The following is a 13,049-nucleotide window of genomic DNA, read 5'->3' on the forward strand; positions in this document are numbered from 1 at the left end:
GCATAGTCAGCTGAAGATTGAGATTTGCTATTGTGCAGCCTGAAACTAAGGAGTCGTGCAGAAAACCAAGGTATGGCCTGTTTCAAAGATTAAAGGGCAAATATTTTGAATGGAGTCGGAAGGCAGAATGTTGATATGGCTTTCAAAACCCTTCCTTTTTCTTCAGCAGAATTAATCTTGTCCTGCTACAATCTGGCTTCAACTGTTCACTCTATTTTTAGTTACTAATCTTAGCCAGGTCCTCAAATAGCTTAGAGCTGGTGTTGTTTGTGTCTGATGTAAAACTGATACAGACTTGGCTGGTATTTTCATTCATGTTTCATAATCTTCCCTAGTGCATACATAAGACTGTCTCTTTGGTGTGCTGGGAGGGGATATTTGCATTGCTGTGGAGTAGATCAGACACCCATTGTTTGATGCTTACAGTGCCCCCCATGTGACCATAAAGGAATAACTGAAAACATTTTCATGAAAATGAAATTACTTATTTACATTTAGCTGCAGAGAGATCTCACACTTAGAAAGGTTCAGGAGGCTCTCTCTTGAGATTCCTTAAGGGGAATCTCAGAGTAACCCTAAAGTTTCTCTCTTATTTGTGTATTAAGTCCTTCATACAATCTTGTATGTCATGAAGACCATAAGTGTAAGACAGAAGTAGCAGTTTAGCGGTCCCTTTGAGAAAACTTTTAATTCAAAACTAAGCCATTAAAGAGCTTTTCAAATGTCACTGGTAGAAAGCTTGCTTCCACAAAAGAGAAAGGATATGTATATAAGGACCTTGCAGGGAGTTTTTATTGATCAATTAAATTGAAATGGGCACAGTGGGAAACAAGTCTACCAATAAAAACTATGAATAAGCCCATTAATATTTCCTTATAAAGTACTCATATCTCTGATTACTTACTTTTTCTTACACAGTTGTATATAAGAGGAATTATTAATATAATTTAAAACATCTGATGAGAGTTAACTTTTGAAATAAGATTTGTCTCCTTTTCTATGAAATAGTGCATCCTTTCAGGCATTGTAGGATTATAAATTCTCAGATTTAGAAAATCGGAATGTAGTTGTTAATTTTTGTTCTGTGTCTCTGAGAAATGCATTCAGCAATCCATACAATATTCCTGCATTCTTGTTCCTTTAACTTTACGTAGGAGTAAAATACTCCAAAATGAAACTGGTTGTTGAATGCAAGCACATTCAGCTTTACCTGTGGAAAAGATGAAACAAGTGTTATGATAAAATATTAAGGAAGGCAAACGTGATTTTTATATGGCAGCTTTTATGATCAAGATTTCTGTGTAACTTTGCAACCATGACTGTATTTAGTAGTCTCTCGAGTATAAATATAATTGAAATTTCATCTCTGGATTAATTTTGGTAATACACTACAGCAACATTACAGGTAAGTAAAGGACAATGGTGAAATACCTTCTTCAGTAGACTATTCAAAAAAAATTTCATTAAGTGGTTTATATGAGATGGCTTTTGGATAGGCTATCAGGGTTGACAATTCTATAACTAGTCTTCAGAAGAATGTCCTGGGTTTTATTTTATTTAAAAAGATAAATCCTTCTATTTTAATTCAGTCAAATGTTGACAGCCGTAGAAATACTGTGTTCTTGAATAAAACGCTAACTTTCATTTTGATATTTTAAGGTTAGAAGCTCTTACCTCATGTTCAAAAAATGCATCTTCCAGTGTCTTTTCTCCAGTGCCACTCCCTACACCTTCAAACACAGCCTTGTATTCCTAAAAGCATAGACAACCACCCAATGGAAATAAGGTACTTTTGCATTCTGTGGAGCACAGATACCTTACATTACTTTATTAGTCAATCTACATTAAGTAGTCTTTCTGTATAGAAGAACTCATGTATAGATTAGAGTTCTACATAAATCAAAAGTTAAAAGCATATAGTCAGCAAAAGAAAGAAAAATTGCATTTGTTCTTGTTTTTCTTAACGTCATTTCCTACAACTTAAAGTAATTTACTGAAGGCACTAAAAGAGGCTTATTGTAGAATGACACATGACCTTTCACTCCTTTGGACAGAGAGCACTCCTTGTACAAATAGTATCCATCAGAGCCAGAGCTGTAAATGGAGCCAAAATCCTGAACTCTGATCCTCACATGGCTGCTCATTTTATTTCCAAGTAGTCAGCTGGATTTGCTTTATCTGCATTATTGCATCTAAATGTACTAGTCTGATATGTCATGCTGGAATATTCTGTGGAGATATATTTGACTTAATTTCTTACTTGTTACATTTCTGTGTAATTTGTTTCTCTGTGTATTTGTTTTGTTTTTCCTATAAAGTAGCAGTGCAGTATAGATCTAGTACCATGGTTCACAAATTCATGTAAATGTCCTACCGTCACAAGAATAGACTTGCTCTGTACCACATTGACATGGTGACACATGCTTCTAACATTCTGCTAATACACAGGAACAGATGTGCATCTCCAGCTTTGTTTCTTCCTTGGAAAAAGCAATAGAACAGGCACCATTTTTTTTTATGTACGTAGCTGGAGGTAGCTTAAATATTATAGGTAGTCAGAGTACCACAGTTAATTCATAGATCAAGTGTTGCATATTCATTCGTCTTTAATAATGTCACCAGTCATGGACTCATAGAATTGTTTAGGTTGGAAAAGACCTTTAAGATCATCAAGTCCAACCGTTAACCTAACCCTGCCATCCCACCACTAAACCAGTCGCGTCAGTATTAACAACTTCATCTACTTCTTTGATTCAATTAGTGATTTCGAGAAAACTTTTCAGAAGGGCATTTTTACAGTACACTAGCAATAAATCAGGTTTGCACTCATCTGTGACATGAATTGTCTGGTCAGCTCATTTTAAAATGACTTAGCTTTTGCTCCAAAATCTCAGAGGCAACAACTGTGAAGTGAAACTCAGTTTGGGGATGGTTAATGAAGTAAGAAGAGTTTTGTTTACTAGAATGTAATTTGGTCTTATTTCAACATCACTGTAAGAGGAACTTTGTATTGCACTAAGATAATAATATGTCTTCATATCAAAGGCCATTGATTCCATATGCTTCTTTACAGGATCTGTTGTATTTTTGCTGATATTTTTCTTTCTCAAAAATACTTTTAACTTACGTGAATACTCTTTAAAATTTCACTGACATGAAGAGATGTTAAGTATTTGTATTTTGGCTTTTTGTTTTAAGAAATTAGATCACATACCGAATAATAATCTGCAACACATTTCACTTGCTCATAGTCTTCTGCATTGGCCAACAGGTGTAAGCCTTCTGGATACAGTTTTCCACAGGTTGGATAGAGCTTCTCTCGGTCATCTTTACTCAGCTCAGTACCAAATGAGTTAATGGTGATGATAAAGGCACGTCTGTCTGCCTCAAACTGAATATGCAAAACAAATAATAAGGAGGTGGTATTAGAAATCTCATTCTAAATTAGGGTGGGGATATGTTTTTTTCAGTAAGCTAAACTATAGGAACTTTAAAAAAAGTGCACTTCAGAGCATTAGAAACATACCTTGTTTTAAGAATTGTAAGTCCTTATTTGTAAATACTTGCTAAATTTTAACTAGAAAATCAAAGTATTTTGCAAGCACAGCTTTTATTCTGTGAATTTTGTGCTGAAAATATCATCTCTGCTACTTCCTCATTTCCGTACTTAGTTGCCCAGATGTTGACAACAAAAAATCTCCTCACACACCCTTCTGAAGTTATGAAATAATACTCTTAATAATAATACAGGAAAGGAACAGGAATCAATAGTACTGTTCTGGGGTAACTCAGACTGCTGTTGAGAGTAAGGGTTGGATGGGAATTCTGAAAATTCTGAATGCACATATTTAAAATAATTATTTAATAAGGTAGAGGGGGCTGTTTACTTGCCAAGTTAAAGTTTTCAAGTGTTTCAAATAACAGTTAATTTTTAACGCATAGATTCAAGGGCTATACTTCTTCTGTCAGGTTTAGATGCCTGTAATATCTGTATTTTCCCTGCAGCAGTAGACTGAAAGTCATTCTAATGTCTAGATCTCAAGTTGTTCTTTGTACAAGGCAAAATTTCACTTGCCATTCTTACAGTATGAATTAAAAATGTAAGGGTAAACAAAAATAATCTTACTCAATTCTGTTTGATTTAAATCTATTCTTCTGTCTTGAGATCTAAATTGACCATAGTTTTCTTTCTTTCCTTTATTGCTTACTTTCATGTTGTAAGAACAGCAGAGCCCTTGCTAATTGCAGGGAATATGCAGGAAAATCTTCCAAGTGAACCATACAGAATATACACACATTTTAGGCAGCTTACAAAATTTCTTATGCTGTGAATTTTTGAACTGGTTTAAGCAGAAGGGTACCCTTTTCTGTTGAGTGATAAGACTGCAGTTGCAACACAGTTCTACAACTTTAGCAGTTAAGCACATATTCATAGGTCCTACTCCTGTGTACTGGAACACACTGTAACAGGGACCCAGCCGCCCTCTGGCACTGACTTCAGGGTAAGGAAAATGAATAAACAATAGAGAAATAATGAGAAGAAAATAAGTGTGCTTGAAAAGATTTCTAGCTAATGAATAACAGGGCCAAATTTCACTTGCCTTAATATGAACAGGCATATCAGCCCTAGTAAAAGTGTTTTGGAAGGACAACTGCTTTGGGTTTTTAACTTGGTGAAGCCATGTAGAATCAGCTGTTAGATTTGTGATATTTTATTGGAAAAAAGGCATGCTCAGATGTAATTGCAACTAATGCTAGTGGGTTTGGGGCCTAATTCTGTGGCTCACCGGTTGAGAAAATTTGCAGGATTGGTCCTATCCATACAAACTTCTCAATTAATCAAATTATTTGCACATGAGGTTCTCTGTAGTGAGTAAGGCCATGAGGCAGTTATTTGGTGACTTGGGCCATTTGATTGCTGCAGGTAGAGGTGGAATCACGGGATGACCATTTCATTTTGGTTTAGTGGTGGGATGGCAGGATTACTTTAACAGTTGGACTTGATGATCTTAAGGGTCTTTTCCAACCTAAATGATTCTATGATTCTATGATAAGTGCTTTAGTTTCCATATGGGAAACTGAAGTAGCATGTGTGCTACCTGAGAATTAGCATGGGGCCCTAATAACAGGCACAGCACTAGCTGCAGTGCAGTCCTGCAGTTTCTTGCCAGATTCAGGGTTAAACATGCTAGGGTTTTTGTCCATGTCGGAAGAGAGACCGTCAGTACTTTTAATGTGGAAGGCTGGCACCGTGACTGGTGGTCAATGATTTGGGGAGCTAAATACCTCAGCTTCATTCTGATAGGGTCAGGTTGGTAGTCTTACATATAAGATTACAGAATAAATAGCAAGTATTCTTTTGAATAATTAAACTTTGTCTTTTTGTGAATTCAACCATAGCAATCTGCTTTATGTTTGTCTTCAGATTATTAAAATGTTATAGAAAAGGGAATCTGCAGAAAAGTTTATCCTCCTAGCTGATTGACATTAGATAGGGATTTTAAAGAAGCTTATCACAGACTAAACTGTTACAACCAGTATAAAGAGAGTTTTACAACATGCTTAAACTAGTGCTGGTAAGTAATCTGCTCTCAGCATGAATTCCTAGCTAAAAATGAACTTTCTGAAAAATCTGAATCAACTGTGGAAAATGTCTTTACCTGTGCCAACCAATCTCTTGATTTTTATTTTTCAGAAAAGAATAGTCAAAATACTTAATTTCTGGTCAATTTAACTTGATTAAGAATATTTTCTTTAGAACATAAACTGAAACATTATGACCTGTTTAACTAAAATATGCAATTGTATTCCCTTTTAGGACATTATTTCGTAAGATATAATTTAGGCTCATTTTTCCTTCAGGGGTGAGCTCCCAGGATTATTATGTCTATAATGCAAACTTTTAGTGTGTTGTCATCAGAGCTCAGTTAATTTTGTTCAGTCAGTTTCCTGGGTGTAAGTTTTGCTTATCCAGAAAAAAAGACTCCTGGAAGCAAATGGGTGATCTAGCTCTCAAACTCTGCAAAGAATTGTGATAAACCATGTGAAAAAAAATGGAGCTGAATACTGAGAACTTAAATTAAGGAATTTCTGCATCTTTTATTAGAGTAACCGACACAAAAATATCACGCTGCAGGTACACTCTGGGGAGGAGGACATTAGGAATTTTATATGTCATGGAAAAAATAAATATTAAACTTTTCTGAGTTGAGACAAAAATAAAACGTGATGTTGGACTTTTCTGTATAACACTAGTTCCAAAGGTCACTCAACTCTAACTTCAACCATTAATTTTAATAGTAGAGTAAACAAGCATAATAGTGGCATGAAGCTTAAAGATTATTGGTTGGTAAATATACAATAATGCCAGACCTTAGCTATGCCAAATTTAATTTTGAGCTAAGAGGTGTAAAAATAATCCACTTTTTTAGTTTTTCTGCACAATACAGAAAAATGTTAAGGGGCAGCAGTTTGAGGTTAGTGAAACATTTATTCTGTTCTGCTCTCTGTTATAGAAAAATATTAACTGAGGCTAACTCCTCTCTGGTGATGGACTAGCTGCTTCTCTAGTCAAGAGGTAAAAGTCTTCCTAGAATAAAGTCTTCATTACATCTTAGAAAAACAGTGATTACTCAGAGGAGAAGCAGACAATTGACAAATAACTTCGCAAATGGAGAGAGCAGGAACAGGAAAAACAAAGTAACCTAATTATGAAAACATTGTGGAGTACTTTCATGTACAAAGACTGAATTTTTCTTACCTCAAGAATAGGCCTCATGATTTCTGCTGTAGTACCACCTTGTTTTTCACAAAACTTGTAGAATGCCTCAAGGTAAGACTACATGAAAGGAGAAATATTTTAAATGCTGCTTAAGACCTGGACCAACACAGCACAGAGTCATGAACCTCATTTTTAAATATTTCCATTAACTTTGATAGTTCTATCTATGAATTTAAATTCAAGTATGTGCTTAATTACTGTGCTGGATTGAAAGTTGAAATATTAAAATGCAAATATCTGGTTATTACAATGTGGGTTCAAATGTTTTAAAAAATTGTTATAGGAAAAATATTGTTTTCTTTGCTCCCTAAAGAAGGAACTTCTTGAGCTCCATAGAGCTTCCACTGCATAATAAGCAGATGGCTGAAGGAAAGTCTGCATTTGTAGTATGGAGGAGGGGATTTGGGAATATGCCACGGCTGTTGGGCCAGCACTGTGAGGATACACAAACTAATCCCTACTGCTCTACCCTAAACCCTGGATTAGGACAGAACAGCGGACGAAGCTTTTGTAATACCGGTCTGCAGAGCCCTCTGGTCTATTAAGGTTTCTGGCCTTCACACCCATTTCAAAATACCTGTGCAGGAAGGACCCCTAAATAGCTCAGAGATGCTGTTCTTGCCTCTCCATCCCCCCAAATACTGTTTTTTGATAACATATATGTTATCAAAATGTATTTGCTACAACTTCACACAATCTTGTTATAAGAAGCCATCACTAACTATGCAATTAAGTGAATTTTAAGTGGAGACATCTCAAGGGGGATCTGCTGCATGGGATTATGTGTTAGGTTCTGTATAGTGCTATTTGATCGTAGAGCTGAAACAATTGGTCACATTGACAGATGAAGAAGAGGAGACAGGATATATTAATAATTTAGAAGTGTTTGCAGAATGATCCCCCTGATACTTAGAAGAGTGAGAAGAAAAAAACCAAAAAAATAGATTTAATAAGTGTAAATGTATGGTTATACACACAGGATATAAGAATCGAGTCTTTATGTTATCAAATGGAAAAAGAGTCTCTAGTTCAGTAGTACTGTGGAAGAATTAAAATACTTGGGCATAACTGATCTTGTTTTGAATGAGAGGAAGTAGCAGAATATTTAAGAATCAAATAATGGCTTGGGAATTTATAAATATAATTTGTAAGACAAATAGAAGATTTTTTTTTCTTCCCCCCTAGTGCAATCAGATCACTGTAAGAATACTTCCTGCAGTCTGGGGCATCCACTGTGAAAGAAAGATAACAAAGAATTTTGAGAGAATGTACCAGGAGGAACCATTAACGGAATGAAATATGTATAGCCTTTAAAGAGGCCATCCTAAGAGTATTGACCTGTGAGCTAATATTTGTAAAGTACTTTGAAAATGCAAGGCACATGTTAGATGCATATCCTTACAGTAGTGTGCTGTAGCAATGCTAAAGGTAATTTAAAAAGGAAGAAGATGATACAAAACCTGTAAATAAAAAAGTTAGCTAGGCTCAAAGCAATTAGACCTTTTCAAATCACATCTACCTTTTATAAATAGAAATAAATGTTAGCCAAAAGCCTGTCTAGGCTCACTTAGTAGCTAACAGTTCTGTGGCATTTGGTGGATAACTGAGTTATTCATAAACAAATGGATCTGGATATTAGCCTGACATCTAAAGCATTTTCATTAATGAGATATTAAATTAGAATTTGGATGCAGACCTAAAATTTGAAAACTCTCCAAACAGTAGAGTAGAAATGAAAGGAGCTGGATTTGATTCCTGGACTTGTCATCAGCAGGTGACCTTGGGACAGATTGCTTTATCTCACCATGCTTCTGTTTCCCCATCCATAAAACAGGGTTAATGATACTGACCTCCTTTTCTGAGACACTTTGAAAACCCCCAAGTATTATCGTTATGTTGCAGGAACTTGCCTTGTATAGTTTGTTGCGCATTATTTCAATGTTCATTTCATCCAGGTCATTTTCAGACAAGCAGTCTTGAAAGAAAGCAGCTGAAAACAGAGTTTATTATATTCCAGTGTAAGTCTACATGCTGATAATATGCATCTCTTGTCTATTGCCATTCTCCAGTGTGTGAGCAAGGATCCGAGGTTTCTGTTGTGCAAATGATGTAACAGAGAGGAAGAGAAATCCTCTTGATTTCCCCCTTATCCTCCTACTCCCTCCTTTTTAATGAGAATCTGCTGTGAGGGGAATCAATCAGTGCTGCAGCCAGAGTCCACATCTCCAGAGAGAATCAGATGAGAAATGCTAATGAAAACCCTAATCTTCTCTGAAGTATATGGTTTGGGCATTAGGGAGATTTTCTAGTGAGGAACATGAAAGATGATTTTTGACTTAAATCATGCAGGTATTCCGCAACTGTTAAGGAGAATCCTCCTTCCTATTTTCCCTCTTCCTCTTTGGGTATGTCTGCAGCAGGGGAAAGGCAACAGATTGCAACTACTAAGGGGCACAAGCTTTGACCTTGACCATCTGTGCTTCCAGGTCCTCTGCAGAACTGGCTAAAGAGCAAGCTTTTGAACAGGGAGGCAGAGAATGAAGTTCATTTGTGCAGCTGGGCCACTTAAAAATATTGTATTTATACCTGACCAAAGTATGCCAATCCCTCACCGTTCCTAAGCTATGTCAGTGGGACAGACCAGTGCTGCCCAACAGAGAGTGGTGTCTTAGACAGTGGCAATGGGAGATGGCGTTTAAAGAGAGCATGTGAGCCCGGCTGTGTTTTGTGGTCTTCTCCCTTCATACTCTCCCAACATCCAGTTTTTGGATGAACAATATTAGAGGATGTAGCCCTGATGGTTCCCTTTAGTATCTCTTTGTAGATCCATTAACTGAGAATTTGTCCCATCTTTTTAAAAATCCAATACTAGCCTCTGCTTTTACAAACTTGTTTAGCAAAAAACATTCCAGAAATTTACTACCAGCTGTGTAAAAAAAAAAAAAAAAAAGTTTTATTTTACCTGAGATTTGGTCTTCTAAAAGATTTGGTAAGCAACAGTTTGCAGCTCACTGTGGACAAGCCACTGCCCTCAGGATTTTGTAAACATTGTCCATGTCTTTCTTTAACCTTGTCCTCTCCAAAGTGCAGTCCAGCCTTTTATAGTCTCTCTGCACATGGCAGCACTACCCCCGTGTTTGTTTTGGCTGTCCTGCTGTGCACCTTCTCTGATTTCGCTGTACGGGGTGTGGGTGCCCAGGTGTCGGCAGCGGGGGCCGCAGGGCGGCCTCTGTGAGGGGAGGCAGGGGCTGCCCACCACGGGGCACAGCTGCGGCCCTCAGCTGAGCTGGCGGTGCCTCTGGGAAAACGTGTCTAAGAAAAGGCAAAAAACACACAATGTAGAGAGGAGGAGGGAAAAAAATTTTTGAGAAACACCAAGATCGGAGAAGGAGGAGGAGACGCTTCATGGGACTGGAGTGGGTGCTCCCTGCCGCCTGTGGAGAGCCCACGCCGGAGCAGAGGATAAGTGTGAGGAGGAAGGGGTGGCAGAGGGACACCACCGTGTACTGACTGTAAACATCCCCTTGTACCATGGGGATCCAGGGGGACCACAACATGGTCCTTGTGCCACTCATTGCCTCTCCAAGGGGACTGAGTGTACCCTGCAGTGATAACAGGGGGCCAGAGGAGAGGAGCCTGGAGCGAAGGAGTGGGAAAGGGGGGAGGAAAGGTGTTTTCCATAAGCATGTAAATGTTTGTTTCTTGTTTGTTTGTTTGTTTCTGAATGCCTGAATCAGTAATTAACTGTATTAGTATTAATCAACCAAGTTGATTTTCCCCAAATTGAACCTGTTTCGCCTGCAACAGTACTTTGTAGGTGATCTCAGCCCACAGGTGCCTTCCCACCCCATTCCCCCCTTCTCTCCCCACAGTGTGCTGGGGGCACGGGTTGAGCGAGTGGCTGGGTGGGAGTTTGGCTTCTGTCCGGGGCCAACCCACCAGCTGTCCTGAGAAGCAGAACCCAAATCCACTCACAGTACTCAAGATGAGGGCACACAATGGTTTCATACATGTTCAAATCCATCCAGTTCCATCTTGTTCTCAGTACCCTTCCCAGCAGCGCCCCACAGCTGGTTAGGTTTTGCTTTTTCATGTTGGCTGCTGCAGCACATTGAGCAGAGTTGCATCCCAGTTTCAGAATGTGACGTTCCCAAGCCTCACTCTGTTTTGCTTTTAGATTTAGTTCTTCAAAATAGGGATTTTCTCTGTGTTTGAATCATGCCCAAATCCCAAGAGGGAATCTAGGTTCTACCACAACATCTAATATTTATTAGTAACTGTCTCCTTCTTCATCCTTAGTCAGGGTTAGGCAAGATTTTGTCTTACATTTTTTAATTATAGATGCAGGTGTGGAAATAAAAATCTAGAAGCTCTAAATCAGTGAATAATTTGGGTACAAAAGATATCCATTACACTTCTTGAGTAGCATGTTTTCCTTGCACCTGCTACCCAAGGTTGATATAGAAGCTGTTAGTAAATGTTGCTAGAAAATGTCCTGAACACCACTTCAGAAGTGCTTCACCCACACTTCGTGTTTTGTGTTACCAAAACACAGCATATCCAGTGGAAATCATGCTACTCCATCTGAGATAGTCTTAAGAATACAGGATGAGTAGTTCCAAGAAGTGAATAAGAAATAATTTAGTGTTCCTACCTAATGGTGTGTCAACCAAAATTGCATTGAACAGCTCAGTGGGGTTTGAGGCAATGCTGACTGCTTCCATTTGCTCAAAACTCCCCAGTGGATGGCACTTCGGAACAAGTTCAGCTATGGGCCGCTGGTGTAATGTGCCAGTTATTAAAAGAATTATGTTGTCAATCATGTAGCTGTACCTGTATTTGAAAGAAAAAGTAAAAGAAATTAACCTTATCTTTATTATGAATTTGCCTTTGAAAAAATACAAACCCAAGATTTTTGAAAATTAGTAATAATACCAAAGTCAGAAATGACCACAGTATTTGCAGGTTTGTACGTTCACTCTGTACCGACGTCTCAGTTATCAAAACCAAACAAATTTTTAATTAGCGAGTAGGTAACGCACAGTATTAGTTTTAAATACATGACTGAGTTTGGGAAAGAGACACTTTTAAAAAAGGGGAAACTGAAACATGAATATAATAAGCATAACAGCCGTGAAATGTAGATTCACTATAACAAGTGACAGTGAGTGGTATCAAAAGCTAAATCACCTGAGCTAGCAGCTTCTCCAGTTTGGGATTTTGTTATTTCATATAGAACATCTGGACAGAGAAGAAGTGCATGGGAATCTCACACTAAAACTGCAGAGTTCATGCAGATGGACCAGTCTTAGGGCTTTTTTCTCACTCAGCTTTAAACATCCTCCCATAAGCAAACTCAGAACAAGTTCTCACAGATTTCTTCTTTATTGCTAAAAGTTTTCTTTTCAGTAGAATTCTTCTATCAGCTTCTTTCTAGTTTTACTGTCTAAGATGCTGATAAGTTTTGTCAGTGACTTGGAAATGTGAAAGCAATTTGCTTGGGATGTTTATAACAATGCTGCCAGTCTTCAGCTTGCGCTGTTTGATTCAGAACACAGCTAGAGACATATAAGGATTAATATGATCTCACACAAAACCTGGGAGGGGGCTCAGGGACCCAGTGAAATGAAGTTCAGTGATTCAATAATTGTGCTGAATATCTTAAACTAGTGTCTCTGTTATTAAAAAGCAAGTGTGCAGAGATCGTGCATACACATGTACACATGCATGTCAATCAGTGTGAGAAAAGAGCTGCCATAATTTTCATATTTTCACTTTCATTTCTCTGAAGCAAAATGTAAACATTGTACGCCTCAGGTCACAGCTGTCCTAGGGCAGTCTTTAAGATCCTGTATATATATATATTTGTCTAAAACTGGTCAGCTATGCTTGACACCACCCCCCCCCCAAAAAAAAAAAAGAATAATGATACTTTATTTTGCTGTAATGATAAAATACTCCTTAAAAGTAAGCTGAACAATCTAGTGTTCGTGTTATAAAATATTAAAAAGATCAAGGGAGTAAACAGTTAGGTAAAATATCCTGGTTCTTTATGTTGTTTAAGCCATTCACTGACAAATTTTCTATGTTTATGACTGTACTGAGATCAGAACTTTTTGTGGCATCAAATAGCACGTTTACTTTCTGAAAAAAATAGCACGTTTACTTTCGGAACTGGCTGAATGACAGGGCCCAGAGAGTTCTGATCGGCGGGGCAGAGTCCAGTTGGAGGCCGGTAGCTAGCGGAGTTCCCCAGGGCTCGGTACTC

General features: G+C 37.8%; 1 protein-coding gene across 1 annotated transcript in view; it reads right to left on the reverse strand.

Moving 5' to 3' along the window:
- Positions 1 to 1,048: 1,048 nt before the first annotated feature.
- Positions 1,049 to 13,049, reverse strand: part of LOC104123326 (V-type proton ATPase subunit d 2) — a 20,024-nt gene continuing 8,023 nt past the window's right edge. Inside the window, exons 3-8 of the mRNA XM_009635564.2 lie at positions 11,436 to 11,614; positions 8,692 to 8,771; positions 6,761 to 6,838; positions 3,215 to 3,391; positions 1,675 to 1,752; positions 1,049 to 1,210 (exon numbers count right to left, since the gene is read on the reverse strand). Of these exons, the coding sequence (XP_009633859.1) occupies positions 1,049 to 1,210; positions 1,675 to 1,752; positions 3,215 to 3,391; positions 6,761 to 6,838; positions 8,692 to 8,771; positions 11,436 to 11,614 (754 nt within the window). The remainder of the gene's footprint in view (positions 1,211 to 1,674; positions 1,753 to 3,214; positions 3,392 to 6,760; positions 6,839 to 8,691; positions 8,772 to 11,435; positions 11,615 to 13,049) is intronic.

This window comes from Egretta garzetta, unplaced genomic scaffold, assembly GCF_000687185.1.
Source record: "Egretta garzetta isolate BGI_Z169 unplaced genomic scaffold, ASM68718v1 scaffold453, whole genome shotgun sequence".
Classification (NCBI taxonomy): domain Eukaryota; kingdom Metazoa; phylum Chordata; class Aves; order Pelecaniformes; family Ardeidae; genus Egretta; species Egretta garzetta.